This window comes from Melozone crissalis, unplaced genomic scaffold (genome assembly GCF_028551555.1).
Source record: "Melozone crissalis strain CALT ecotype California unplaced genomic scaffold, PUWL_Pcris_2 ptg000007l_1, whole genome shotgun sequence".
Taxonomy (NCBI): Eukaryota; Metazoa; Chordata; class Aves; order Passeriformes; family Passerellidae; genus Melozone; species Melozone crissalis.
Genome location: NW_026535785.1, coordinates 3,298,972 through 3,325,284, shown reverse-complemented (window position 1 = coordinate 3,325,284; position 26,313 = coordinate 3,298,972). Strand labels below are relative to the sequence as shown.

Sequence of the window (26,313 nt, the reverse complement as noted above, 5' to 3'; positions counted from 1 at the left end):
ACAAAGTGTTTGTGCAAGGCTTCTTTGAATCATGCACCTTGTGAAAAAAAATCTGTTCTTCAAATCAAGAAATGCTTGTTGAGATTCTGTTGTAGCCACCAATGTCAGTGGTGTAGGAAAGAAATGTGCAGGAGCACTTGGGGGAATTTGCTGCTGGTAGCATTGTGTGTGAATTCAGATCATGGATGGGAGCTTTAAGGGAAGCACTCTGTGTTGTTTGCTTTGGAATTATAGTAGGAAAAAAAAGGGATATAGATGGGCTGCCATCGAGGGTAATGTTAACACAAACTGGAAAACCACTTAAGGGATCTGAAATTATTTTACTTTGTTAAAAAAGTAAATACCCCAAGTGAGGCTCAGCTTTGAGGTGGAAGAGAAAAACGCACAATCTGTAAGAAGCTGTAAAGGAGAGGATGTCTCTAAAGGTTGTGTGAAAAGATGCATTTTAAAAAAACATGCAGGAAAGTAGGTTTTCTTCAAAGAAATCTGTGTATGAAAGACTTCTTATTTTGTTTGAACTCCACTGAGCAGACCAGCAGAAACAGCTGAGTTATTCCCCCAGTGCACTGGGCATGTTTTTTAATACAACATTAGAGCCTGCTGTAGTGATTTACAGAATCACTGTGAATTTCCTGCCTCATTTTTCCCCCTGAATGTTGCAGGCTGGCAGTGGATTTGCCACTGTAACTCAAAATACAGAAGTGGTGTATCATTCATACAGAGAAGTGAAGGCTTCTGCTCTGAAAATATTTTGTCTTGTTGGAGTGGGATGTCTTTGTAGGTACTATAGCAACCTGTTAAAATAGGTAAAATACTGATAATCCCTAGAATTCTTGGTGCAAGCTTTAGGCTGACTGGAGAGGGAAGTGGAAAAAGTTCAGTTAATTTGTTAATGGTAGAGGCAGGCAATTAGATTAGTTGTATTAAAACAATGGGTTTGGACCATGTTACTTAGGGAAGGCATTCAGTTCAAAATGAGTCTGGCACATAGTGTGGGGTGGCCTTGTCATTTTAAATATGAGTAGATAGGGTAAAAAGGAGAGGGAAGTCAAGCAGAAAGGAAAAGAGTCATTGTCAGCACAGGTAACAGCTGAATTGCAAAAAGAATCAAGTTCTCTGGAGCTCCAGTGTACTCAGTCTATCCATTAAATCTTAGGGGTTCTAATAATAGCTAGCTGACCAAAGAAAGCAAGAAATAGCACTCTGGTGTCCTTACAGCATGGAAAACCTCACTTTCTGTTCTGCTGCTGCCTTTGGGATACAAAACCACAACTGTTTGAAAAGGTCTGTGGAGTGCTGTGTTTAATTGATACAAAGTTGGAAAAAAGTCAGAGACAACTTACTGAGGCAATTTCCCCTTGCTTAGGCAGTACTCACTTTCTTCTCAGTTAAGGGCTGTGACCATAGACCATTGCCCCTAACAAGTTTAGGCTTCCACATTTCATCACACAGAGTGAGAACTCTCTAACAGAACTTGAAACAACAATGAAAAAGAGTTTATGCAGTTAGTGTGCTTTCAGAGCAGGCAAGAATGAGATACATAAAATTGTCATCCTGGCATTGCAAGCCACAGAAAATGTAAGTGCAGCAGAGTCAGAGGTGTGAAAGAGGAGCAGTCAGCTTTCAGAGCAGAAGAAATAAAGCTTTGAATTTGTTCCTGTCAACAGACTCATGGTGGTCTCAGTCTCTTGAGCTTCACTGTAGTCCAGCCATAGTGCAGAATTGTGGGGGTCCCTGGGTTGTGGTGGTCAGTGAATTGTGGGGGTCACTCTTGTTGCTCAGTGCAGGTGGCAGATGCTGCCGTGGTGTTCCAGGTGTTGCCACAGCTCTGAGTTTCCTGAATCTGAGAGAATAAATGCAGTGGATGTGTGTTACACTTGGCACTAATGATTGTCACATTAAGGCTGACATGATTTTCTGGTTTGATGTGATCACATCCTTGGAACAGAGATGTCCCCGAGTTGTGATCAGTGCTGAGCCTGCAGTGCTGTGGGAGGGCAGCTGTGCCCATTTCCCCCTTGGCTTTGTGCTGCTGGCACTGGTGGGTGCCAGGGGCTCTGAGGGGTCCCTCCTGCCCAGCACTGCTCCAGTGGGGCTGAGCTGTGCAGCCTCTGTGGCTTCATAATTGGTCTGAATTCCTCATGGATTTTTATAGTTAGGAAAGACATAAGCTAAGAGCTAAGGTGTTTTTTAGCCATTTGGTATGAAACCAATTTTAAGCGTGTGTGCTCTAAATTTATTTCTTTTGTGACAGCTTGATATAAAAACCACTTAGAATTAGTGAACAACTGCTTATTGGCAGGTCTGAGTGTCCAGCACATGCAGTGTGTTTGCTGAGTAGCCAGCAATGTTTGATAATGGAGACATCACTAATGTGCAACTTAAATCAGTTTGTATTTTCTAGTTCAGTTTCTGTTTTCTGCCTTATTTGCAAAACAACCATTCTGAACAATTGTGTGAGTAATTCCTTGCTTTACTGAATGTCATTATGATTTGCAAGATCTCTTAATTAGATTTGGGACCAAAGGAGGCAATGAACAGACCCACGAGAAACATGTTCTTCCAAAAACTGCCTGCATTGGTGTTGTTTGAAAGTGGAAAGTCTCACAGGTTCCGAGTGTGCAGAAGTGTGAGGGTTCAGGGTGTGATTTCATCATCATTTCTCAACCTCGTCTGCACGGTGGGCCTGATGACAGTTGGGTGGCACTTCTGTGGGGTCTCCAAACCATGGATGGATGAGGGACAGGAGAGCAGGAGGTGCTGGAGCTGTGCTGAGAGCAGGGACACTGCACACAGAGCTCTCCTGCCTCTGTCCCTGCTCTGAGCAGAGCTGCCTGTGCTCCTGCTGCCGTGGATGTTCCTGTTCTGAGCTGCCTGGGTGAGCAGCCAGGGAAGTGGTGACTCAGCTGCTGCTGCGTGAGGGTACCCAGGGAGCTCTCTGAGATTGGGCCTTTATCAGTTTGTCAGCATATTCTGCTTTAATCGCTTTTTAACATCCAGAAAGCAAAATTATTTCAGTGTCTTCGAGACTAAATGCGTTGGGAAATATCTGGAGTGTTGTTTTGTGCATTCTGTTCATTCATATGTGCAAAATAATTCTGAATGCTGACAGAAGATGTTGTACAAGGAAAGACATAAAGTAGCAGCATTATCAGTGGTAGTCCTTTGAAATGAGCTACTTTGACCATTTAAGATTTCTTTTTTTTCTTGCAATATACCTACTGCCATACTCATACCCAATTTTTAATGCTGTCACTTAAAAATACGAATTTTTAGTATATTTACTGTTTGGGGTTTGGTGGCAGCAGTCTATTAATCTGTTCATTTCTTTTAACAGCTATGTTGCATCTACATAAAATTGTTTTGCAGATACTTAAGCTCTAAAACTGTCTGGGGAGGAGGTGGCGTATGTGTCGTGTCCCAATTTTCATTTTAACTTGCAAACCCCTTGAAAATACAAAGTTGCTGTCACAGGCTTTGCCAGATCCTTGCAGGTTTCCACCTGCCGCGTGTTGGGCTGAGAATGTGCTGGGAATCAGAACATGGGCTGGTGTCCTCATGGGACATCCCACATCCATGTGTGTCACCTGCTGCAGTCCTGGAGTTCCTGCAGAAAGCACAGCAAGAACCTCTGCAGAACTGGTACTGAAACCTCAGCTGATAAAGAACATGAAATATTGGAGCCTTTATTCTGTGGTGGTTGTTGTGTTTCATTTCTGTGACCCCCATGAGTCCTTTACCAACCATTGTGTTTTTCACGTATTCTCTGGTTTATTTTTGGCTGTTTCTCTATGAGATAACCCATTTTTGGCAACTCACAGAGGGGAAAGTCTCATTCTTCCTTGTTCTTGGCCATTTGTATATTCTGCTTGACACTGGTTCCTCAGTTCCTTAACACTCCTTCCACCAGTGGAAAAAATAAGGAAAAATGATCCAAATGATTTTTTTATTTAATTTGACAGTAATCACCTCGTTGATCATTCAGCCTGTGGAGAAGAAATGAGATTGTCAATTCAGCAAAATGTTCTGAGCATTCAGCTCTTCAAAAATTTAGGGCTGAGAAGTGAAGTTAGGCCATCAAAAGAGACACATGAGTGCTGGGCAGGTGGGCTGAGCTGCTTTCCAAAAGTGCTAATCTGTGTTCCTTGTCAGGATGGAGTCCTGATAGCTAATTTTTGCCTCACCTAATCTTAGCCACCCTAAATCCTGCCCTGAGTAATTGCTTGTGAAAAGCATCGTGTGGGTGACTCGTTTGCTGAGGTGCTGGTAGAGAGAGATTTTAGTTTTCCACAGTGTTTAGCTGCAGTAATTCAGTGGCTATACATTCTTTTCCCACTTTTCTTTATATTCCACTGTATTTTCCAGCTTGCTAGACAAATAGGAACAGCAATCTCCCACTGCCCAGGGTGGAATGGTTCTCTTGGATGGGTCTGTGTGGATCCTTTGAGGGATTTGTCCTCTGTGAAGATGAGAGTAGTAGAAATAAGCAAAGAAAATATCAAACATACACAAACTAGTGGGACTTTTTGAAGATACAAGCAGTCTGAATTTTGCAGCTTTGCTTTTGTTTGCTGTATTTTAAAAGCATTATTTTTAGTGTGATTTCCTTATTTAAAATAATAGGATGCCATCCTGAATATTGGCTGCTGTATCTGCAAGGTTGGCACCTTCACCTGCATGGAGAGGGCACATGGAGCAGCTCACAGGAGAGGGAGTGTGAGATACAAACTGCTGGAGCTGAGTTAGAGATTCCTCACAGCAGTGGAAGGATTTCATGACTCCACAATCTTGGGTGATAGTTCAGCTTTTGGAAGGGAGAGTGGTCTGGGGGGCACAAAACCCATTCTCAATTTCTTTTTTTCTCCTTTGCTGTCTTTACCCATAACTTCAGATCCTCTGAAGTTCAGCTCTTCATCTAACTCTTGTTCCTCATCTTTGGCCTCATCAAGCCAATTGTAATATTTTTGAACTACTAACAACCCATATTTAATCTGTGCCCATATTTAATCTGTTTCATTTCTTAAAAGTCGCATTCTTGCACGTTTTACTCCTAGAGCTCTACTTCTGATTCTTTCTTTTTAATAACCCCCTCCAAGTCTATATCTGTTGGTTTTACTTCTTTAAATCATGGATTTGATGGATAAAAGCAGCCTGTGAGGTAAATTCAGACACAGCAAGAGGAGAAGAAAGGCTTTGCAGTGGCAGGGCAGTGCCAGGCTGCAGTTTGTGAGCTGGAAGCCATTCCAGGAGAGCCAGGCTTTGTTGCTGCCTGGCCAGGGCAGGAATGTGCTGGCTCCTGGAGCTGCAGGCTCTGGGCATGGCAGGGAAGATGCTTGTGCTGCTTTTCCACCTTGAGGAACTGAGAGAGGCTTGTGGAAAACAATCCTTCGGGATCTTAGCTGCTAAATAAAGATTTTGTAAACTACAGAAAAAGGTGAATTTCTGGAACGTGCCTGGAACTTGGGTGGACACTGTGAGGTGTTCCAAGGCAATTTGCTATTTAATGTGGCCCAAGCTGTGTTCTCCAGATGCAGAACTGATTTTACCATTGTGTTCTTAGAACTTCATCCCACTGAAGGTTGCAGCTCTAATGATTTTGGCTTGGCAGAGAAAAGAAAAAAAAAAAGGGCCAGCACTAAAGGTTTTCTGCTGGGAAGTATTAGATAAAATGACTGAGGGATTGTTTTGCCTGCTCCACCTGTAATAGAGTAGTTAAACTGGCTGTGTTCTTGAGGAACTTCATGTTCCGGCTTCTCTCTCCTCAGAGCTTATCATGCAGTGGTAAATCAGAATAATGCAAGTCTTAATTATTTTTGTTCTTCATTATAGGGAGAGTTTCCAATTTGCACATAGACTCAATAGCTAGTTCAGTGCAAGAGGAGCCTGCAGAGCTTGAATAAATAAATGTGTTTGCTGAGTTATGAGCAGCCGGCCTGGAGCTGCTGTTTCCAAACTTTTAGAGGCTGTGAGGAGACAGAGCCTTGGCCAGAGGGGTTTTACCAACCACTGTGCTTGAGTGCAGAACTGAGGAAGGACCAGTCTCCCCGTTTGGGAAGGGTTTCTTTTTCATTTGATATTTGTGAGGACTGCCAGCTGGGAGATTATGATAGGAAAGTATTTTTGTTTGGCTTGTATTTAGTTTTAACATAGCAAGAAAACAGGTAGGAAAATGTTACTATTTCTCATTATCACAGGCAGATGTTCTGTGGGTTTGTAGTGGTGGTGGAAAGGTGTCAGAAATTCCTTCTTTTGCTCTCCCCAGAGCCAAGAGTTGATGTAATCACCTCTCACAATTCAGTTCCCTCCCTCTCCCTGGTGCCTGGAATGCACTTTGCAGGTATTGCTGCTGTAGTCCCCAAATGCCTGATCTTCATGTGTGTTCCTGCCCTGGCTGCCAGGGAAGGTGCAGGGAAGGAGTTTTCTCATCAAGAACACTCAGTGCTGTACCACAGAATACAAATTAAAAGTAGTTTATAAAATGTGGGTACAGTTCTTCTGTCAGGGGCCATTGCTTTATGATCCTGTACAAGTGCTGCAGCTGCACTGCCCTCCTTATGCTGTGATTATTTACAAAATAAGATTGTCCCTGTTCTGGTGGGCTTTCTCTTTGTTGTTTTGTGGAACAGAAAATATCAGCTGGGGCAAATCTGAAATGTGAAGCAGCAGAGTTTTCTGCTGGTGCAGTCCTGACATGGGAGGATGAGGAGTCTGTGGAACAGCTCCCACAGAAATGCAGTGGTGTCTGTGTGACACGGGTTGGTTTTTATTCTTGCACTCCCTTTTTCTCCCCCCTGCTCGCTGCACTGACCATTTTATACAAAACTTCCTTGGGCTGGATGCACTTTGTGGCAGCTGCTGTTTGAAATAGAGGAGTGCCAACAGGCACCTCATTATTTGAAATAGAATGAGGAGCATACGTAAACAGAACTTGTTTGGGTGTAAGAAACTGGCTTGTCTTTTGGCAGGATTCTCTATGGTTGTTGTTCAGTTTGTTGCTTTGATTTGAAGTACGTTATATAATTGATAAAAAAAAAGTACAACCTGCTTTGCTTTTGTATTTGAGTTACAATATTCAGGATAAACTTCTGAGATCCACAATGTGCTCCCTTAATTACATCAGGCTGGAAGGGGTAATTTGGTCATGAAACTTGTCCTGCCAGTAATGTGACAGTCACAACTGTGCTTCCCTACTGGCCAGAGGTCTGCCTTTCCTCTGACCAGAAAATGACTTTTTGAGGATGAGAATTCTTTTTTTTTTCTTATGAAGGAATAAAACCTGTCAGATTAATTGATGTGAAACATGTAGAAAATATGTAATTTTTTCAGCTGTAATTCTGTAATAACATCCTAAAAGCTCCTGAATTGGGAAGGAAAAAAAGGAAAGGTTTGATCATGCACTATATTTTTGAGCCTTTGATAGCTTAAATGGTGGGCAGGAGGAGTTGCACTGACTCATGGGCTTAGGTGACCTACATTTACCTAGCTCTGATCTTTCTCCAGGCACTGTGGAGATGTGTTCATGTTCTAGTTTGGAGCTGCAGGCTAATGATAAAGGACTGGCAGCTTCTCTGAGAGTTTGCTTGTGATTTGTTACATTTTCAGCTGTTAAAAGTTTTAATATGCAACTGCTCCACCTTCAAGTGTGCCTTCATTTGCATATGCTTGTGTTTAGAAAAGTCAACTTTATTTTTTGGTAAAGAGGTATATTGACATATGCTTTGCCTGAAATACTGTTTAGGCTGTGGACAGCTGTAAATTCATGGCCAGTGGTTTTCATAGCTCCTGGTTATGGGATGCTGGGTGCAAATTCAAAATCTATAAAAAGCCCAAACAGCAAAACTGTTTTTCAGTTTCACAGTTTTGTCTGTACTTTTTTAAACATTTCAGTAAAAACTTTCTTGAGATTTGTTAGTTTGTAAAACCTTGTGTCCAGTTAAGTAATCATCTGAATTTCATCTCAGAGGAAAGCACAACCTGTGGGAAGGCTGCTTTTTCCAACATTTTCCATAAAATTGAGAAATTGGGAGAGAAGTAAAGGCTGAGGAAGCAATGCCTTGTTTGCTGCAGGATGAGTAATGGGAGAGTGTTTTCTCTGCTAATAAACCCAAGTGCAGTCATATCCCTGTGCCTTTTTTTCCTTGCCAGAAATCACACTTCTGGCTGAATGCTTCCTTTTCCTGCTCTGCTGCAGCCTGTCCCAGAGCTGTGAGAGTAAATCCAATTTGCAGGAGTAACTGGGTGGCCAAGATTATATATATAATATGTATAATATATATCTAAGTGTAGCTTAGGGTATACATCAGCTATTTCATCATTTCACTTCAAATGTGAACTAGTTTGACTTGTTTGGCCTTCTGCTGAGACATTCAGTGGTGGCAAGGAATAATCCAGCTGTAAAAGCTGTATTTTTAACTCCTTTATGGAAAAGCACTTGAAGTGGGAGTATTTGCAGCTTAAACTGATTTGACTGAAGATCTGAAGCTGTTGGGTGGTAGATGAAAGCCACGTTAATGCTTTCTGAAAGCCAAAGTTGACACTTCATTTTCCTGTAGCTTTTTGCAGCCCAGGTGATCCCAGGATGATGATGCAGCAGCAGTGCTATTTCTACCTATTTTTCTAGGACAGGCAGCTGTGGAGCACAGACTCAGCCTCCTTTTATTCCTGCAGGGCAGCCTCGGTGCTGCTGGGCAGGAACAGCAGTGTGGGTTTCATGCCAGGCACTGGTAACATTTGCATTCCTTTTTCAAGTGCTTGGGGGACCACAGCACAAACCAGTCAGCATGGGCAGAGCTTGCAGGTCAGGTATTTTAACCCTTTGGGGTCTTTCCCCACCTTTTTGGAATTAGTTTTGTTGCTGCTGCTTTTATCTGCATAGTTAAATGTTGCCTAGTGATCCGAGTTACCACACAAATATAGAAATACTTTTACTTTCATTCCTGAGTGGTAGAAAACAAATCTTCTTGGATAGATTTGTTTGGTTAATGCATTTTATGTAATTTATGTTAAAATCCAGCTGCAAATAATATCTTGAAGATGTGAAGGGGATGTTATTGATGAAATGATTTGTTCCAAGTGCTGCAGAATCTCCTGGAGTGCAGCTGGATGTTCCACTGCTGTAATTGCATTGGGGAGATTAAGTTAGAAACTGATTCCAGTTTTGTTGTGGCTGGAAACACCAGGGGCTGACAATCAGCAGGATTTGGGATTTGCTCTAAGGAAGTGTTTAACATGAGTATTTTTCTGAAGAGAATTAATGTTGGGAGGCAGGGATTCAATACAGGGAACTTGATTCCTTGCAGCATGTCAGACTGAACATGGAAATCGCTGCCAGAGGCTCAGGAGTGAGCTGAAAACTCCAGCTTTAATAGTCTCATCCACTCAATGTTCCTAACTTGTATTATAGAAAAAATAGATTTCAAAAATGCTACACTTAAAAGGATATTCTCATCTGCAGAGTATTTGTATAATATTCTAATCTTAAAATTTTAACTTGGGGAAGAGAGTCAAGATGCAGCTCTTCTTTTATTCTCTTTTGAGTCACACAGGAAGCATTTCAGAACTACAGTTGTAACTGATTCCTTGGTTATTTTTAAGAATTTAGTTGTGTGGGTTTTTTAATAGTCCCAAGAGTATGACAATATTTTGCATTCAATGCCCAGACTTTATTGCAAAATCTTGATAGGTGCAAATAAATTAAGTATGAAGTACTAGAATACCCACATCACCAGCAGGTTCATGAGAGAAGATGCCATTTTAGAATAGCATAAAGTATGTTTAATTTTGCAATTTTTTCTTTAATTAATGTGCTGGTGGTTGTTAGTGTCTGTATCTGAAGGGGAAGATTTTTGGTATGTCCTAAAACCTCATTTTCAGGTTTATTTAAGCATTGCTGGTTTTATTTTCATCCTTGCTCTCATGCATGTGACATCTGCAAGAAGACATTCACATTTGAAAACTCCCAGAAGTTCAGAACTTGAGTGATTGCTTATGGAACCTCAGTATGGAAGATACTGGGTGGAAAATACATAAATACTAGATTGTGCAGTGTAAGCAAAGCATTTTATTAAGTTGGTGTATGTTTGCTCACATGAGTTAAATCATGGGAGTTTAGTGTGGTTTTTAACACTGTAAATGGTCAGGTTGGGTTATTGCTGAGAATGGAATGGATCCATCAGAGTGTTTGGGTTTGGAGGTGTTCATCCATCCCAGAGGAGGAGTTTGGTGGCCTTGGTGAGGAATTGGAAAGGCAGCAGAGGCAGAGCTGCCCTGTGTTTCATCTCCTCTGCAAGGATTCACAGAGCCCCGTTGTTCCCACCCAGCCCTGCCTCCCCCCTCAGGAGCTTTCATTTTTATACAGTTGCCAGTGCAAGGTCACTGGGGTGTGTTTGCTACTGTTCTGATCTGCTTTCAACCTGTGACAGACATGAACCTCCCTGGCCTGGGGTGTCCTGAGGGACCTTGGGCACCCTCAGTGCAGGGTCAGTGAAATTCCTGCTCCAAACTCACCAGAGATTCCTTCCCAGCAGCCAGGACAGACAGACAGCTCTGGGAGAGGCTGTGGAGAGGGTTTGACAGGAGAGGGAGGGCAGATGGGACTGAATTAAGCCTCTTAGGGATTAGGTATCTTTAAAAGTAAGTCTGGGGATATCATTACAGTTGGAAATTTTCAGAACTTTCTCCCAGTGTTCTCTTTAGATTTTCTTCCACATTCAGTCTTGGTGTGAGACTGGATCTCTGAGCTTTATCCACGTGAGTGAACACTGACACCATTGACTGCTGTGTAATGTGATTTTCAAGCAGCTACATTTTTTAATGAGGCTATAAATCCAAATCAGTTTTTGAAGCAATACCTATACATAGACCCATACATAGACCCATACATAGACCCGTACATAGACCCGTACATAGACCCGTACATAGACCCGTACATAGACCCATACATATTCCTATACATATTCCTATGCATATATATATATACGTATTTTGTCTGAAAATTTGTGCAGAGCTATTAATGCAACCTCAGGATTTCACAGGTAATATTTATTAATATTTTGGGGTTGTGTGTTGCCAGATTTCTGTTACTGATGGGAGTTTGTGCTGCTGGGCCAGGTGAGCTCTGTGCTCACGGCAGTGCCCGACCTTCCCTCAGGGCCGTGCAGTTGCTGCTGCAGGTGAGGCTGTGGCTGCCTTGGCCCAGCAGTGATGGAGCAGCACAAGCAGCTTATCCCCAGCACAGCACAATCTCTCACCTGCTCCAGGGCTGACCCTGAGCTGGCTGTGTCTGACTCCCACTGTTGTGGAGCTTGTGCAGTCTGTCTGTTATCCCTACGGGGACCTTGAGGTGCTGTGACATGCAGGACCAGAGACTGGGACAGTGTGGGGGCATTAAGGCATCAGTCTGATGCAGTTGTAATGGGTGTGTGTTTCTTGCACACTTGAAAATACTCAAATCGGAATTGAAATCATCAGAAATTAGTTTGGCCAAGCTTTTAACACGTGCTGATGTATCTCTGGCATGTGTTAAAATGTTATTTATAGAGTGGGGGAGAAATTAATGCTGACTGTCAGTAGCTCGTGTAAGTAATTTAATTAAATGTTTAATGTGCCAAGCATTAGATTTTATTTGTCAGATTGGGAAGAAGGCAACTTTGAGAATTTTGAGGTTAGTTGGAGTAATTTTGAGGGTGCAAACAAGTAGGACCCCAAAACTCATGCTGATAATAAGGATATTCTTGTAAGTGTGCTACTTTTTATTAGATCTTATAAGATTCTTGCTTAAAATTTCTTATTACTTGGGCATTTAAGATGCTGTAAAACCTTCAGAATTTGAATTAATGGTACAGGGTAAATACTGCAGCAATGCTGATGCAGTTTTAGAACTAAACAAGTATTTTCTTACACAGGTAACTTACAGAGTGCCAGGTACACTGATTCCTTGGGATGGATGGATGGACAGCAGGCAGGGAGTTACAGTATCTTTCAAATTGCTTAAAATACATTTTTCCCTCTGAATCCTTTCTTTTTCTGCTAGGGGTTGTTGTACTTGCCAAGGGATGTGCTATCACAGTTCTCTTTCACTCGAGTGCACAGTGGTGTCTCGAAAAGGGTGGGAAATTCTGTCCAGCTTGCAGAAGTTATTTCTGGGGAGATGAGGATGGCTGCAGGCAGAGGAGGTTGGTTAAACTGGGCAGATTTGATGTCACCACTCTTTAAGTTTAAGGACTGATATCATCATCAGGGCCTTAAGTTTATTTTGAAACATCATTTCTCTCAGTTATGATGCAGGGATCTTTCAGCTGGTGACTTAATGCTGGTGTAAATATGCATTGGCAAATAAAAACAGATCAAATTCTGTTTATTTCAAGGCCAAATGGGAAGGGGATTTTTAAGCTTTAGTCTGACTAGGATGAGATGTTGGTAAATATTTAAAATCCTATTTTAAATTCCACAGGAAGAGTTGCATAGACACAAATTTCTCTATATGAATACACAATCAAAACAGTTAATTAATACAATATTAATGATCACTTTGTTCAATTTTTGTCCTGTTCATTAAAAAAGAAGCTCAGAAAGACATACTAGGCCTGTGATACTTTGCTTAAAATGCTGGCTAATGAAATGACTGTATTATACTATTAGATTGAGAAATTAGGGTTGGATTTCTAGAACTTTTAATAGACTTGCCTTGAGACTATTGTTTTGTTCTGTTGCATGACAGCATCAAAAATACCTCCTAAAACATAATTTTAATGATGAGTCAGCAAGTGGTTTTCTTCAGTTTGTTTTTGGACTGTGATAAATTCTACTTCATATGTTCTGAATAAAAATGCCTTGGTTATACAGAAAGTATAAACCATCCTGAATGCTGTGCCAGGAGCTGTGAATTGGGTACAATTTAGGGATTTGTTGGGTTTGGGTGTTGGATTCTCCCTTGGTGGGCAGCACTTGGCTGAGGGAAGAGATTTTGAAGCATTAAATGTTTAACTGTGTTTCACCCTTTGAATCACAGATGTTCCAGTTTGTTTTGACTCTTTGAGTTGTTTGTAGTCTAAACCAGATCACATTTCTAGTTTTTTTAAAAACCTGAAGGCCACTGAAATGGGCACACGTGAAAGTGGTGTGTGTATAAATCAGTTTTTGTGTAAGAAAAGGACGGTTTGGAATTGCTGGGGATTTGGCTTTCAGTTAAGCTGTGAGATTTCTGAATGTGGATGGCTGTGAGTCATGCAAGCAGCAAATTCCATTGGAATAAACCACCTCAAGTCTGGAAATAAAACCCCTGGGATTGGGTTGTTGTGTGTGCAGTGTGGCAGCAGGCTGCACTTCACAAGAGATGATTTCCCAGATTTTGGGAATTCTTTTCTCTGGCTCAGCTCCCACTCTGGTTTGTTGTGTCTCAATAGAACCAAGCTAAAGATTTACCACGAGCAAGATTCAAAACTGCTGAAAAAGCTTTGCTGGTGGGAGGAGAGCAGGGAATGGTCCAGAATGGGAGAACAGGGAGATAAATGGGAGTGGGGGCTGTGCTGTGCTGGCCAGGCTGACCTGCTGCATGCCAGGAGTGGTTTTCATCCTCTTTGTTTTGTCACTTTATTCAGCTCCTTGTTTAACTTCTTTCTGTCCTGAATGTTTGGGTGTTATTCTGTTACAGCTGGAGTGGAAGTTTATAGAAATTTCCAGGTGCTGTGAAATGCCCACAGCTCAGGCCTTTTTATTGGCAATCTTTGTTTTCTGTAAATTAATTTTCTCATTTAGTGTAATTTTCTTTGTGACCTTGTTAGGTACTTTTTTCAGAGTATCTAGATGCAAAGTATCTGAAAGCTGCAGGAAGATAATGTTGGGGAAAGATGTTTTATTTTAGGTTTGTTATGGAGAGTTTCAGGAATAACAGAATTGATGATTTTTGTGTGTTTTCCTACAATTTCAGTTCTTTGTGCCCTCAGGTACACTTAGTCATGTGTAACTCCTCATTTAGCACAACTCTGGAGAAATAATTCTTGGTTTTTTCTCATTTGGTGAGGGATGGGTTTAAAAGGCAAACCAGCCTTTGCTTGGGGCTATGAACTGGTGCAGCTGCACCCAAACAGGGTTTTAAACTGGTCACAGGGTGAGGAGCAGTTTGTGATCACCTCCAATAGGAATCTGAAGGAAAATGCTTTGCTTACACCTTCAGAGCCTAAAGTTCCTTGCTAAAGATGTAGGAAGGAACCAAAAGAGAATTGGGATGCAAGGTAAGAGTTCCTGACTCCCAGCACATGGGTCTTTTTTGAATTTATCCTAAGCATTTTGATATGAATTTATTGATTGTACTGAATATTAATAGTTCTTTAACAAAGATCCTTCTCTTTTATTTTTAGTATATTTTTGGGGAGTTCAGCCCTGATGAATTTAATCAGTTCTTTGTGACTCCACGATGCTCTGTTGAGGTAAGATCTACTTTAAACTTATTTTAGAAATAACATCTTGAAGCTCCATCTCTTTGTGTGAATTTGAAATACAACAATACAAATATTTGTCATTCACTTGGCTTGCTAATTTACAAACTGAAAATTTTATTTAGTAGTCTTCTTTCCATGTCTGTGGATATTAAATCAATTTTTAGACATAAATTAACGATTCCACTTTCTGCTTGTCATCTTTCAGAGCTGGACTAGCTGACAGTAGTGGTGGGATGTTGATGATGAATTTTCCAGCCCTGTACCTCAGTTTTGATGGGTTTTTTAAGGGGTGGATACTGAGAACTTTCCCAGCAGAGTTCTTGGTTGTAAGGTGGGCTTCTACGCCTTGGGAGCCTTTTGAAGCACAAGGATTGTTCATATTTCTGGCCAGGTGGAGCACTGCTGGCCCTCAGAGCTGTGCTCACAGAGAAGGCTGTGTGTGAGGTCTGAGAAATGCATTAATAATGAACTAATTAGTGACAGAGAGAGGCACAGAGTGGGAACAGTTGCCTTTGTGTGTTGGAGTTCATTGCACACTCACAGAGCATTGCAGCCTCTCATTCTCTGCAGTTCTTGGTAGTCAATCATGAACCATTTTCCTTTCTAGGGAGGAGTTTATCCCATTGTCCTCATCTCCAGACTTGAAAAATAATTTTCCTCTGGGTCCATTTCCATGCATTTCCTCCAGACATTTCCATTCAGACATTTCAGTCATGCTTCCATCCTGCCCTCTCAGCATAAAGGAAACAAACACTCGAGCTGTGGATGGGGAAATCCTTTTGTCACAGTTTACAAACCATTGTTAACGTGACTTACTTTCCTGTAGCTTAATTTTCCAAGGCTAATTAGTGTAATAAACTGCTGAACAATGAAAGGGCACAAAGGGAACGGGGTGGGGTGAGGAGTGAGGGAAATTCAGAAAGGAAAAAGCATTTATTTCTGGGGGGAGAGCTGTGTAGCAGAGGAGATCTTTGGGTAATTCCTGTTAGCTGTGATGACCCTGCTGTTCTCCCACCATAACTGCAGTCACAGCAGTGGGACATTGTCATCCTGTGTAGTGTCACCTGAAGTGCCCCCATCAGCTTTTTCAACACTTAGAGGATGATGAAAATGTCAAATCTTGAGCTGTTCTCAAAGCATGAACCTGCAGCACCAGCACCAGTGTGACTTCATTTCCTCAGTGTACCACTTACTGGTTAGCTTCAAAATAAAGAGCTGTTGAACAATGTTCCTTAAGTTTGTCCTTGATCTGGTTCACTTCAATGTTTTAATTACCTGGATGATGAAATAAAAGTGATGCTTATTAGTTTTGCACTAATTGGTGTAAAAAATTGGTCTGCAAAAGGCAGGGTGAGACTCAAGAAGGACAAGGCAGAGCTGATAATGCTGCAGGGATGTTTGGCACACATCCTGCTGGGGACAGTCCCACATTGCTGCTGTCCCCCTGAGGTCCCTTAACCTCACACCCAAGGGGGACTGGCAAGGGAGTAGTTAAAGCTAAAGGGAAATACAGGTTGGATATTAGAGAAAAAATTTTTAATGAAAAAGTGATAAAGTTCTGGAATTTTCTGCCTGGGGAGGTGGTGGAGTCCCCATCCCTGGGTGTGTTTAACAAAGCCTGGACGTGGCACTGGGTGCCAGGGTTTAGGTGGGGTGTTGGGACTGGATTGGACTCAATAATCTTGAAGGTCTCTTCCAACCCAGTCATTCTGTTGTCTAAAATGTGCCTTTTACATGTGACATTTTTGGCACATGTTCTGTCTCATGCCTGTTGGCTGGAATGGTTCCCACGACCCAGGTGTATGGAGCAAGGCAGCTTTGCAAGAGTGCTGTTGATTATTCTGATATTTTGGGCATCAAGAGGCTGACTACTTTTAGAAAATCTTATTCTCTGAAGGTCTTTGCTTTGAATAAAAACAAAAATTGTAAGGTGTATCATAAACTGTTTGTTATAGACATTTATGGTAATTTTTTTTAGCTCTGAGTAAAATTATATTGAACCTGTGTTCAGAATTAATATGGAGCTCGACCCATTGGTTCTCATTTCTGGCTTAAAAAAATGATACATTAAGATGTATTGAGGTTCATAAATGGATTTACAGCATGTAGTTTTTAAAATACTTTTGCAGTGGAATTTCAGGAATATTTTTCTTGCTGTTTCTGATGCACTGGTGCCTGCAGTGCACTAAAAAGGTGATATGTGAGTATCTGTTGTTTAAGGAATTGAAAACTTCAATAAAGAAATATTTTATTTGCTACAGCATTGGAGTTATATTTAGAGCAGCATTGTGAAGCTGCTCTGTGCCCTCTGAGCTGGGTGCAGTGTGGCAGTGGCTGCTGGTTCTGCAGGGCTTGGAGCTGCTCAGGAGGTTTAGGGGCAGGTGAGGGGGTCAGGAATTGTCCCCCTGTGGTTACACCATGGCAAGGGTTCTGCCAGCCCTGAGCCCATGAAATGGTGGCAGTGTTTGTATAAAGTTATCCACGCTCTGAGCTCTGGGTGCTTCATGCTGATCAATGTGTTCAAGACCCCACCTGAGCTGGAACATTCCGAGGATCACCCTGGAGCAGGTTAGAGTCAAAAGGTTTAGGTGTGATTGTTCCTTGCAAAGGTTTGTTTCATCCTTTCCCAGTTTGGTCTGTCTTCAGCTTTTGTCTAAAAAGAGGATATGTTCCTCATCCTAAAATAAATTGATAAAGAAAGATGCTGGGAGGTGAATTGAGAGCTTGGTGAGCCTGTGGTGTGTAACCAAGATAATCTTTATCTCTCAGTACTTGTGGTAATCTGCAAGGACACCTGAAGCTGGAGTGTGGGATTTGATAAATATAGAAGCATGAGTTCAAGGCATCCTCTCCAAAAATCAAATCTCAATTATGATGTTATTTTTTAAAGGATTTGGATGTTTCATATGAAACTGATATGGAATGTTCATAGATTTGCTTTGCCTTTAAATAAGTTTCATTTCTTTTTTGTACAGCTCCCCCCATACAATGAAACAGTTTCATGTGGTATTAAATCCACAGGTAAGTTTCATGATGGTAAGAAATCAAGATTTTTTTTTTAAAACTTCAAGGTTGTGACACTTTCCTGAGATTTACTGTAACTTCTCTTTGAATACAATTGTTACAACTTGCTCAGCACCTACACAGGCATAATTAGGTTGGATTTTTAAACTTTACTGAGTGATACCTGTGAGAGGTTTGGAAAATCCTGCATTGAACTTCAGCTGATTACAGTGGGCATCTTGTTCCTCCTTCGCTGTGCTGCCACAGTCAGAATCTTGTGGAATTCTGCAGGATGTGGCTGTGAAGATGAGGAGGCTGAAGAGCCATAGCATGAGTGTTTTCTAACAGTTCCAGCAAGGCTGCTCTGCAGGCAGTGCTCTGCTCTGTGCTCCCTTTCACTCTTGTTTCTGCCTGGCTTGGCTGTTTTCTGGAGAATCCTGGTTTGGTTTTATTTAAATCTCTTGATGAAGGTGTGACTTGATTTAATACTAAATGACAGAGTTCCCCTTTTAAAGCTGTAACACTCACAGGTCTCCTCTGCCTCTACCCCAAAACCTGCCCTTACTTCAGGGTTGTAAGAAGTGGACAGATAGGTGGGAGCTGCCCTGGCATCCTCACTCTGAGTAGTTTTAACCAAACTTCCACAGAATTTTAAGCAGCAGGTAAATCAGGTTTTGATTTATTCCCTGAACCAGAGAGCAAGGAAGCTGAGACCTAGACAGTGAAAATGTCTAGGTCATTTTCCAGGTCTCCTTGGGAAATCATGGAAATATCTGACTGAACATTTCTCATAAGTGCTCAGAAGAGGACCAAACTACACCCCAATCATTGTCCTTAGAGACTTTGGCCTTCCTTTTAAAGATAAACAAGATAGGCAGTCAGAAAGAAGGACCACAGGTCTCATTTGAGAGCAGATCAGCAGCATTTTTGACAATTCAGAAATTTTATTTAGTATCAGTTTTAGGACCCTGAGTAGTTCTAAATAGGAGTTGGAAAGGTTCTTTAAAAAGGCCACATGGTGTGAATTGTCTGTTGGTGACAGGGGCATCCAGTCATTTATTTCTTTGTCTAACTAGATTTAAGTTTTGTTCTTTCAGGCTGAGATTTTAATGCTCACAAGCCATACAGAAAGATGGTTTGTACAAATGTCTTTCAGATCATTCCTAGACCTTGAGAGAACCCCTCCCAACCCTGAGATTAGGTAATGACAGCAAATTAGGTTTTGCTTGAAAAATGTCTTTAACAATCTTGCACTGTACTGTGCATGCACATTATCACTGTGGTGGCTGCATAGGAAGCTGTGCAAACTAAACTGGAATGCTTGGTCATGCAGAATATTTGTATTTTTATATGATGGCACACACTTACCATGTTACCATTCCCCATGGTCTTCATTTTTTCTGTACTTCAGTGTTTAACTTTATTACAGAATCAGAAGATCTGTTAACACCTCCTAGGAGTAATCAAATCATGGCTTAAGCTCTAATGTGCAGAACTCTGTTCACACTAATTAGTGCTGTGCACTCACCGATTTTGGGGTTGTACACAGACTGTCCTTGGAGCATCTGCTGGTGCTTGTTTCAATATGTGTGCCTCGTTGTTCATGGCACAGAGATCTGTTTCAGTCCATTCAGAAATAGAGCTGTGAACTAGATTGAAACAAAGATGCCCTGAAGCAAAGTTGGAAAGTCAAAACAAATAAGAAAATATATTACCTCTTATTTTTCTCAAATGAACTTGACACAATCTTACAGCAAATGAGCTTCTGCCAGTCATTGCACAGACCAATTGTACAGTAGCTGCTGGTGTTTATTACTCTAATCCTCCTGTAAGGTACAAAGATTAATTACTCAGCTGTAACTTCCTAATTTGTTTGTTAAATGCTACAACATCAGTTCTGCTCTTGGCAAGGTTTCAGCCTATGATGTTGTGTAAGGGATGTGTTCTGTTTTCTGCTCCCCACTAGCCCTGAGTGTAAAATAAACTGATAAATTCACCAAAACTAGAAAAAAAAAGCTCCTTTAGATGATTTTTGCCAGGTTAGTTCTGGGTCCCACAAGTGCTGGGAGCTTGCTGGGGACAGAGGAGCAGGACAGGGGTACAGAGGTGACAGCTTTCACTTTGGCCTCTGATGGACTTGACTCACCCATGGAGGGAAACCACATTCTTTGTTCTGAAGCAATTGCTGCTTTCTTGAACTTGGATTTTAGAAAAGAAGTAGTCATGAATTATTTGAAGTGGTAGGGATTTGAAATGTGCCCAGAAATTCATTTTTGTCAAAGTTGGAGGAATATTGGGTGTTAGCAATTATTCCTTGTGCTTTGTGCTGTTGTAACAGAGAGTAGAAAGAACCATAAACAGATGAACCAATGAGGAATGGTTTTGTTGTGCATTTCTATCCCTTAAAGCCCCTAGAATTTTGCATTTGCCCTCAGATGCAGCAGAGGGAGCTGTGTGTGCACTGCCAGCTCAGGCTCTGTGGCACTGCCCCCCCCGGGCACCCAGTGCCCACCAGGCACAGCTCCCCCTGCCTGGCTCCAGGCTGCTGGAGGTTTAAAAAGGAGCTTCAGCCTCTCCTCTGGGTGCTGATGGCTCCTCAGTGACTGCAGAAGTGGTTGGTGAATGGCAGACAGGGTGTTAAAAATGCTTTCTCACAGGGAGAGGGGGAAAAAAATTAGAAATCTAGAAATTAGAAATTTGAAATTCACTCTTTTCCTAAGATGATTTAGAGAAGCCAGATGTGTGTGGAGCTTTTACCCTTTTTTATTCTTAAAAAGTCTCCTTTAGTCTGACTAGGAGCAAGATTGAAGTTGTTGTGTGACCTGTCTGCTTCTCATATAGTCAGATTAATAGATCAATGCAGAAAAGTAATTAGCATCGTTTTAATTTGTTCATTAAATCATATGTTGGTATTGCATGGATAAGTCAGACATCAACACACATTGTATGTTTGTTACTCTTCATTTGGTATTAAAAAAATGCAGATTCTTGTTCCCTTCACATTTTTTAAAGCTAAAATATTTGTTAGCAGATTTTTCTAGAGAACATCCAGAACTGCAAAACTTTTATATTGACAGTCATATATCAAAATATTCCCTGCTAGGTTGTTTTCCCAGAGGATTTTTTTTCCTTAGGTGTGTGAATAACTTCTTTTCTGAGAACTGCTGGTTGCTTTTTGTTGTGCTTTAAAAAAAATCCACCTCATTTTTAGTGAGTCTGTACTTGCAAATATGTATTTGTTGATGTCATGCATAATGTAAGTGGCACAAAATCTGAAAAGTTTAGTGCTGTATCCACTTAATTCCTTCGGAATTAATACCTAGTGTTGTTTGGTTCTGTAATAAGTCTTAAAAATTGGAAATGTGTGTTTGAGCCCCCATGGTTGAGGAAACACAAAATATTAAAATGTAATGTCCTTGGAACAGTAACATACATATCATAAAGACTTGCAGAGCTTTAAATGTCAGCTTACCTTCAAAATTCCTGAAACTGTTTCATTAATTTTATGTCTTTACTCAGTACTTACAGAAATAGTTTAGCTGAAGTATTCAGTGTTGCCACTTAGCACACATACATTATAACAATAAATAAAATCCAGGAAATGGCTGAATTTGGTGGCTGAAAATGTTTTGTGATACTGCAGCCTGCCATGAGAGTATTTAGTTCCAGGGCAACTAAATAAATCAATAAAACAAAAAAAATCTGTTCATAAGTTTTCAGTACAATTCCTATGTACAAGTTGAATGCAGATTTATGTTGAGGAATGTGTTGTGTTTTGTCATAAAATCCTAGATTCATGTATATCATTACTCTCACATCGTAATACATTTAACTGTGATAAAATTATTGAAGTTATAAATGAGCTTGGAGGCTCGAAAGCTTTAATTGCAGTGTGCCATGCAATTAATAAATATATTTTTCAGTTATGTTTAGTTGTGATAAATCCCACCAGAAAAACCAAACCCAGCCCCTCAAAAAGCAAACCTCACATATGGAAAAGTTAAAAAGGAAAGGCTTAGATTTTGTAATTGTCAGTTGAACAGACTGGCTTGAAAAAAGCGTGGAATTAAGTGTTACACCATATTTCACAGGCAATTATCCAGTAAGTAATACAGATTATTCCTATAGACCTTGGATTTTAATAGTTTTCTTATGAGGGGAATTTAATTGGGATTATATGCAGGATTCTGCAGTGATTTGGAAATTACATAACTCTGGTTATGAGAACCTGAATCATGCTCTGCTATTCTTAAGAAAATGATGTTTTGAAAGTTGTCATGGTTGAGAATGAGAATTCCTTTTATTTGGGGAGTCTACTTTGTTTTCTCAGTTACAGCAAAATAGGAAAGTGTTTTTCTTGCTTTTGTAGCTTTTTGTTTCAGTGTGATTCTCTGACTGAGATCTGCTTTCTCTTGTCCAGGGGAAGAGTATCAGAGAATAGAATTTGGTGTTAATGAAGTTATCGAGACTCAGCCATCTGTCCTGAACAACACCGACTACAGCATTTCGAGCACTCTGAACCCTCAGGCTCCAGAATTCATTCTCAGCTGTGCCCCCGCTCAGAAAAGCCCAGATGATGCTCTCAGCGACGCCAACTACAACTCCATTGACTGCCAGTTCAGTGACCCCACCCTGGCTCTGGACAGCGGCTCCAACGCCGAAAACGACGCCTTGGCTGGGGGCCTGGGGCAGAGGGAGCGCAAAAAGAAGAAGAAAAGACCGCCCGGGTACTACAGTTACCTGGAAGATGTCCCTGACGCCGTGGCCGCCCCCGAGGCGCTGGTGAACGGCCACGCCTCGGCCGCGGGACTCGGCGGCGCCGAGGACACGGAGCTGCCCGGAGACCTCCCCTCGCTGGCCACGCCGAGGACTTGCAGCAGCCCCGGCAGCTCCGTGGATTTCCTGGCCGGAGCTGCGTGTGCCGAGCCCGGCCCCGGGGGCAGGACTGGCGGGCAGGCCGAGCTTTGCCGCCTGGCTCACTCGGAACAGTTCTGCCTCCCCCCGGAGGCCGTCAGAGAGAGCCCCCTAAGGACAGCTGTTGTACAGGCCTATGCCGGTACTGATACTACTGAAACTCTGGGCGTTAGTAATGGACAAACACTTGAATCCTCCTCTGGTGAGGACACGGCTGCCAATGGGGTAGAATTGCACACTGTGGAAAGCTCTGACTCAGACCAAGCTAAGCCTGAGGAAGCTTCACCTACTACTGAGGCGACGGTCCCGCTCGCAGGATCTGTCCCTGTTAATCAGCCTGCAAAGTCGTGGGCTAGTCTTTTTCACAATTCCAAGCCCTCTGCTTCCACATCTGTGGTCTATGTTGAGACTAAGTATACCCCTCCTGCCACATCTCCTCTGGTCCCTGAAAAACAGGTTGAAGTCAAAGAGGGACCTGTTCCAGTTTCAGAGGATCCCGTAGCCATAAAGATTGCAGGTATAGTTACACACACGAGTGGATGTTACACTGCAATGTTACGCTGTTCACACTCCTTGTGAACAGGAGTGTGCAGAATTGATAGAGAACATTCCTCTGGTAATGAGCTGGCTGTTCAAACACTGCATTTGAATTAGCCAGTTTGTATCCCCCTGAGTAAACATTCCAAGCAGGCATTGCCATGTCGTTATCCCAGGTACAGGGAAACTATTGCTGCTTGTCAAACAACTTGTCAAACAGTCTGTGGAAGTGATCTGTGGTTTCAAATGGGCTGTGTGCTGTTACAAAAATGAGACTATGTTAGGTTTGTTCAGAAAATGGTGTGTTACAATATCCAATATTTACAATTTTGTAGTATTCTATTGCAAGAAGAGCATTACTGTATTTATACCAAAGTAGCTGAAATTCCTGGGCACTAAACAGCAGTTGAAGTGTAATGGCTACATAGGTCTTGCTTCAGAAATTTCAATTCAGAAAATAACTATATTTACTAAAATGCTTCTTGAGGGGTCTCTCCTTCCAATTTAACCATTACAAACAGTATTGCTTTATCCATAACCAATACTTGCTGTGCCCAGCTCAGGAATAACCCTCAGGAGTTGTCCAGAGGGGACATCAGGACAGGGAATGAGTGATACAAAAGCTTTGACTCTTGGTCCTGTCATATTTGTGCTCTTAATGGGAAATGCTAGAAGCTGCAGGAGGCTGGTTGTGCAGATTCAGCCAGAAATGGTGAAGTTCTCCCAGCTTGGGTGCATTTTGTGTCACTGACTCACCAGTGTTGGAACCAAAGGAATTATTTTAATTCTGTGAAGTGGTCACTGTGTGAGATGGCTTTGTGCAGAGTCCTGCTGTTTATGCTGCAAGCTCATTTACAGGTGCAATGCTGCTTTGAAAGTGACAGCTTCAAGTCAGGTTTCCACTCTGAGCAGAAGCTGACCTGAGATGATGTCCACAGTGCCCAGAATTGTGTGCTGCCTCTCCTCCCCTCCTTACTCAGCAATGGTTTCAGTACTCAGAATTGTCTGTTGGGAGAAAAGCTGTCAGAATAATTTATATTTCAGTGTATTTTCCACTGAGATATCACAAACACTGTATTACAACAATATATATATAAAAGAGCAGGTGAATACAGTCTGTATGAACCCATATGGAGAATGTTGTCTTAAAATCTCAAGCTATCATTTGGTAGTGATTTTTAACTTAAAGCTATTTTGTGACCATCATAAAGCTAGGATTGCTTGCCATGAATGGAAAAGGTTTTTTCTCTTGTCCATGTTGTTCCAGCTGTAAGTTAACTTTCTAGACTTTCACTGTTTCTGTACTATTTTTTGCCACCAGGTGGGAGCAGAGCTTTTTATTCTGTCTTCACTGTAGTAAAACACAAATGTAACTTTTACCCAGTTTTCTTCTGCACCTTCACTATTTGCTTGCTCTTTGGGCAGAGGAATAATCTGAATATGGATAAAAGGAATTCATCTGCTCATTGTAGCTGGTTTAGGTAGGAGTTATTGCTGCAATTCCTGTAATTCAGATGCTGCTGATTTTGGTGTAAAATGTTTACTTGGAGATTGAAATGCCATGTGATCAGTGCTCTGCTCTGTGGAAAAAGGTGCTTTTCTTTAATTTCTTTATATGTACTCAAAAAACAGGTACCTGAGTGCTTTGTTCATCCTCCCACACTCAAAAATGTGCTACAAGAGCTTCAGTTCATGCTTTCCAGACAGATCATTTGCTCTGTTCTGTAGGTAAATTTTAAATCTCCTGCCTCCCTGATCATCACTGTGAGAGGCTCTGTGTGTTTGTCAGGTGTGTTCCTTGTTTTCCCTGTGGCTGAGTTGAGATCCCCCTGTTGGGTTTGTTGTGAATTCAGCAACTTCAGCTCATGCCAATGGGAATGAAATTTGTACCACAAGTTCCATGGGGTGCTGGACACAGGTAAACTCTACACCTGAATTAGCAGGCAAAATGAACAAATCCAATTAACAAATCAAATTAACAAACAACCCAGTGCTGGAGTGCCAAGGTCCTTCTGCACAGTTTTTATTTAGAACACAAGAAGAGGAGTTGCTTTTCCAGGGACAAATTGTTGGTTTGTACTTCAATTTCAGCAGTTATTACAAGGGAGGTTAATGATTCACAGGCCCCCTGAAGATCATTTAATGCTGCTTAATTCAGCCTGCAGAGATCTGTGCTTCCTTTAGTCTCAAAGACAGAAGCTACACAAGGTAAGGAGATGATCAGGACTAGAAAATAAATAGACAAATTTCATGTTAATCTTGATGAGAAACAAAGGCAGAAGAGGTAATTTTAGCAAGTGCCCAAGGTGCATCTGCTGTGCAGGTGCAGAAAGGGACAATGTGATGCAGTAATTATGCACCACAGCCTAATTTAGATGCTAGGACAAACATTTTAATAATTAATATCTATGGGATAGTAAGGTCATAAATTATATTGGTGAAAAATACGACTCTTCAGGGCTTTACTTGCCACATTTCACAGCTGGTCCCCTACAATTATAACTGATAATTAATAATGCCTTATATAGTGTAGGAAATAAGTGATTGGAAAAATATCAATTCTCCGAGTAGTCTTTTAACTATTCTTGGTGATCTTAGGAAAAATTGCAGTGAGAGAATCTAAACCAATTTTCTGAATCATATTTTCTTGCAGTGTTTTCACTGTGGGTGATGGAGGTAACAGTGCTCATAAAATCTGTTTACAGCAGACAGGATTTCAGGTGAATCAAAGAACAGAAACTTTTAAGATCTGATTAAATCTGGAATGATTTTAAATTAGAAGGAAGGGAATCCAATAAATGCAAGTGTGGAAGACACCAGAACACCAAACCAAATGAGAGTACAATGTGAAGAACTAATGGTGGACAGATTAGACAAAAAGATCTGGAGGCTCTAGGGAATTGATGAGTCTCTTTAGTACATCTGAAGAAAACAAAGTTTTTTTCACCAGTGTGTGTTAATACCAATTTACATGGAAAACATGGAAAATAACAAATTCTGCTGTGGAGGACTTGATGCAATGGCAGTCTTTGGGCTTTCCTTCTGAAGGAAAATTTCATGGTACAGCAGCAAAAATGGAAATAAGATTTAAAAACCATGTGGGCAAACATGAAATATTCAGAGTTAGTTTGTGTCAGATGATATTGTTGGCACGACTGTGGTTGTAAATCCAAATTTACAAAACAAATCCATAAAGAAGATGGTGATTCATAAAGTGAAGGAGATCACTTCTGCCAAGGCTAGTGATAAAATGAAATTCATTCACATTGTAAGAAAGGTGTTTCAATGTCATATAGTAGAAGATTTTTTCTCATTGTAAAGGTAGGTAAATGCTAGAGCAAGGAGTTGTGGAGACATCCAGGATCTGGGGGTTTTATAATCTTCAGCAATGCAGCCTTTTGTACATTCAGACTTGTTTCTT

The 26,313-nt window shown here is 41.3% G+C and overlaps 1 protein-coding gene across 1 annotated transcript in view; it reads left to right on the top strand.

The window, feature by feature from the left end:
- Positions 1-26,313, top strand: part of USP10 (ubiquitin specific peptidase 10) — a 47,126-nt gene that overhangs the window by 4,752 nt on the left and 16,061 nt on the right. Inside the window, exons 2-4 of the mRNA XM_054296127.1 lie at positions 14,358-14,426; positions 17,414-17,459; positions 21,862-22,872. Of these exons, the coding sequence (XP_054152102.1) occupies positions 14,358-14,426; positions 17,414-17,459; positions 21,862-22,872 (1,126 nt within the window). The remainder of the gene's footprint in view (positions 1-14,357; positions 14,427-17,413; positions 17,460-21,861; positions 22,873-26,313) is intronic.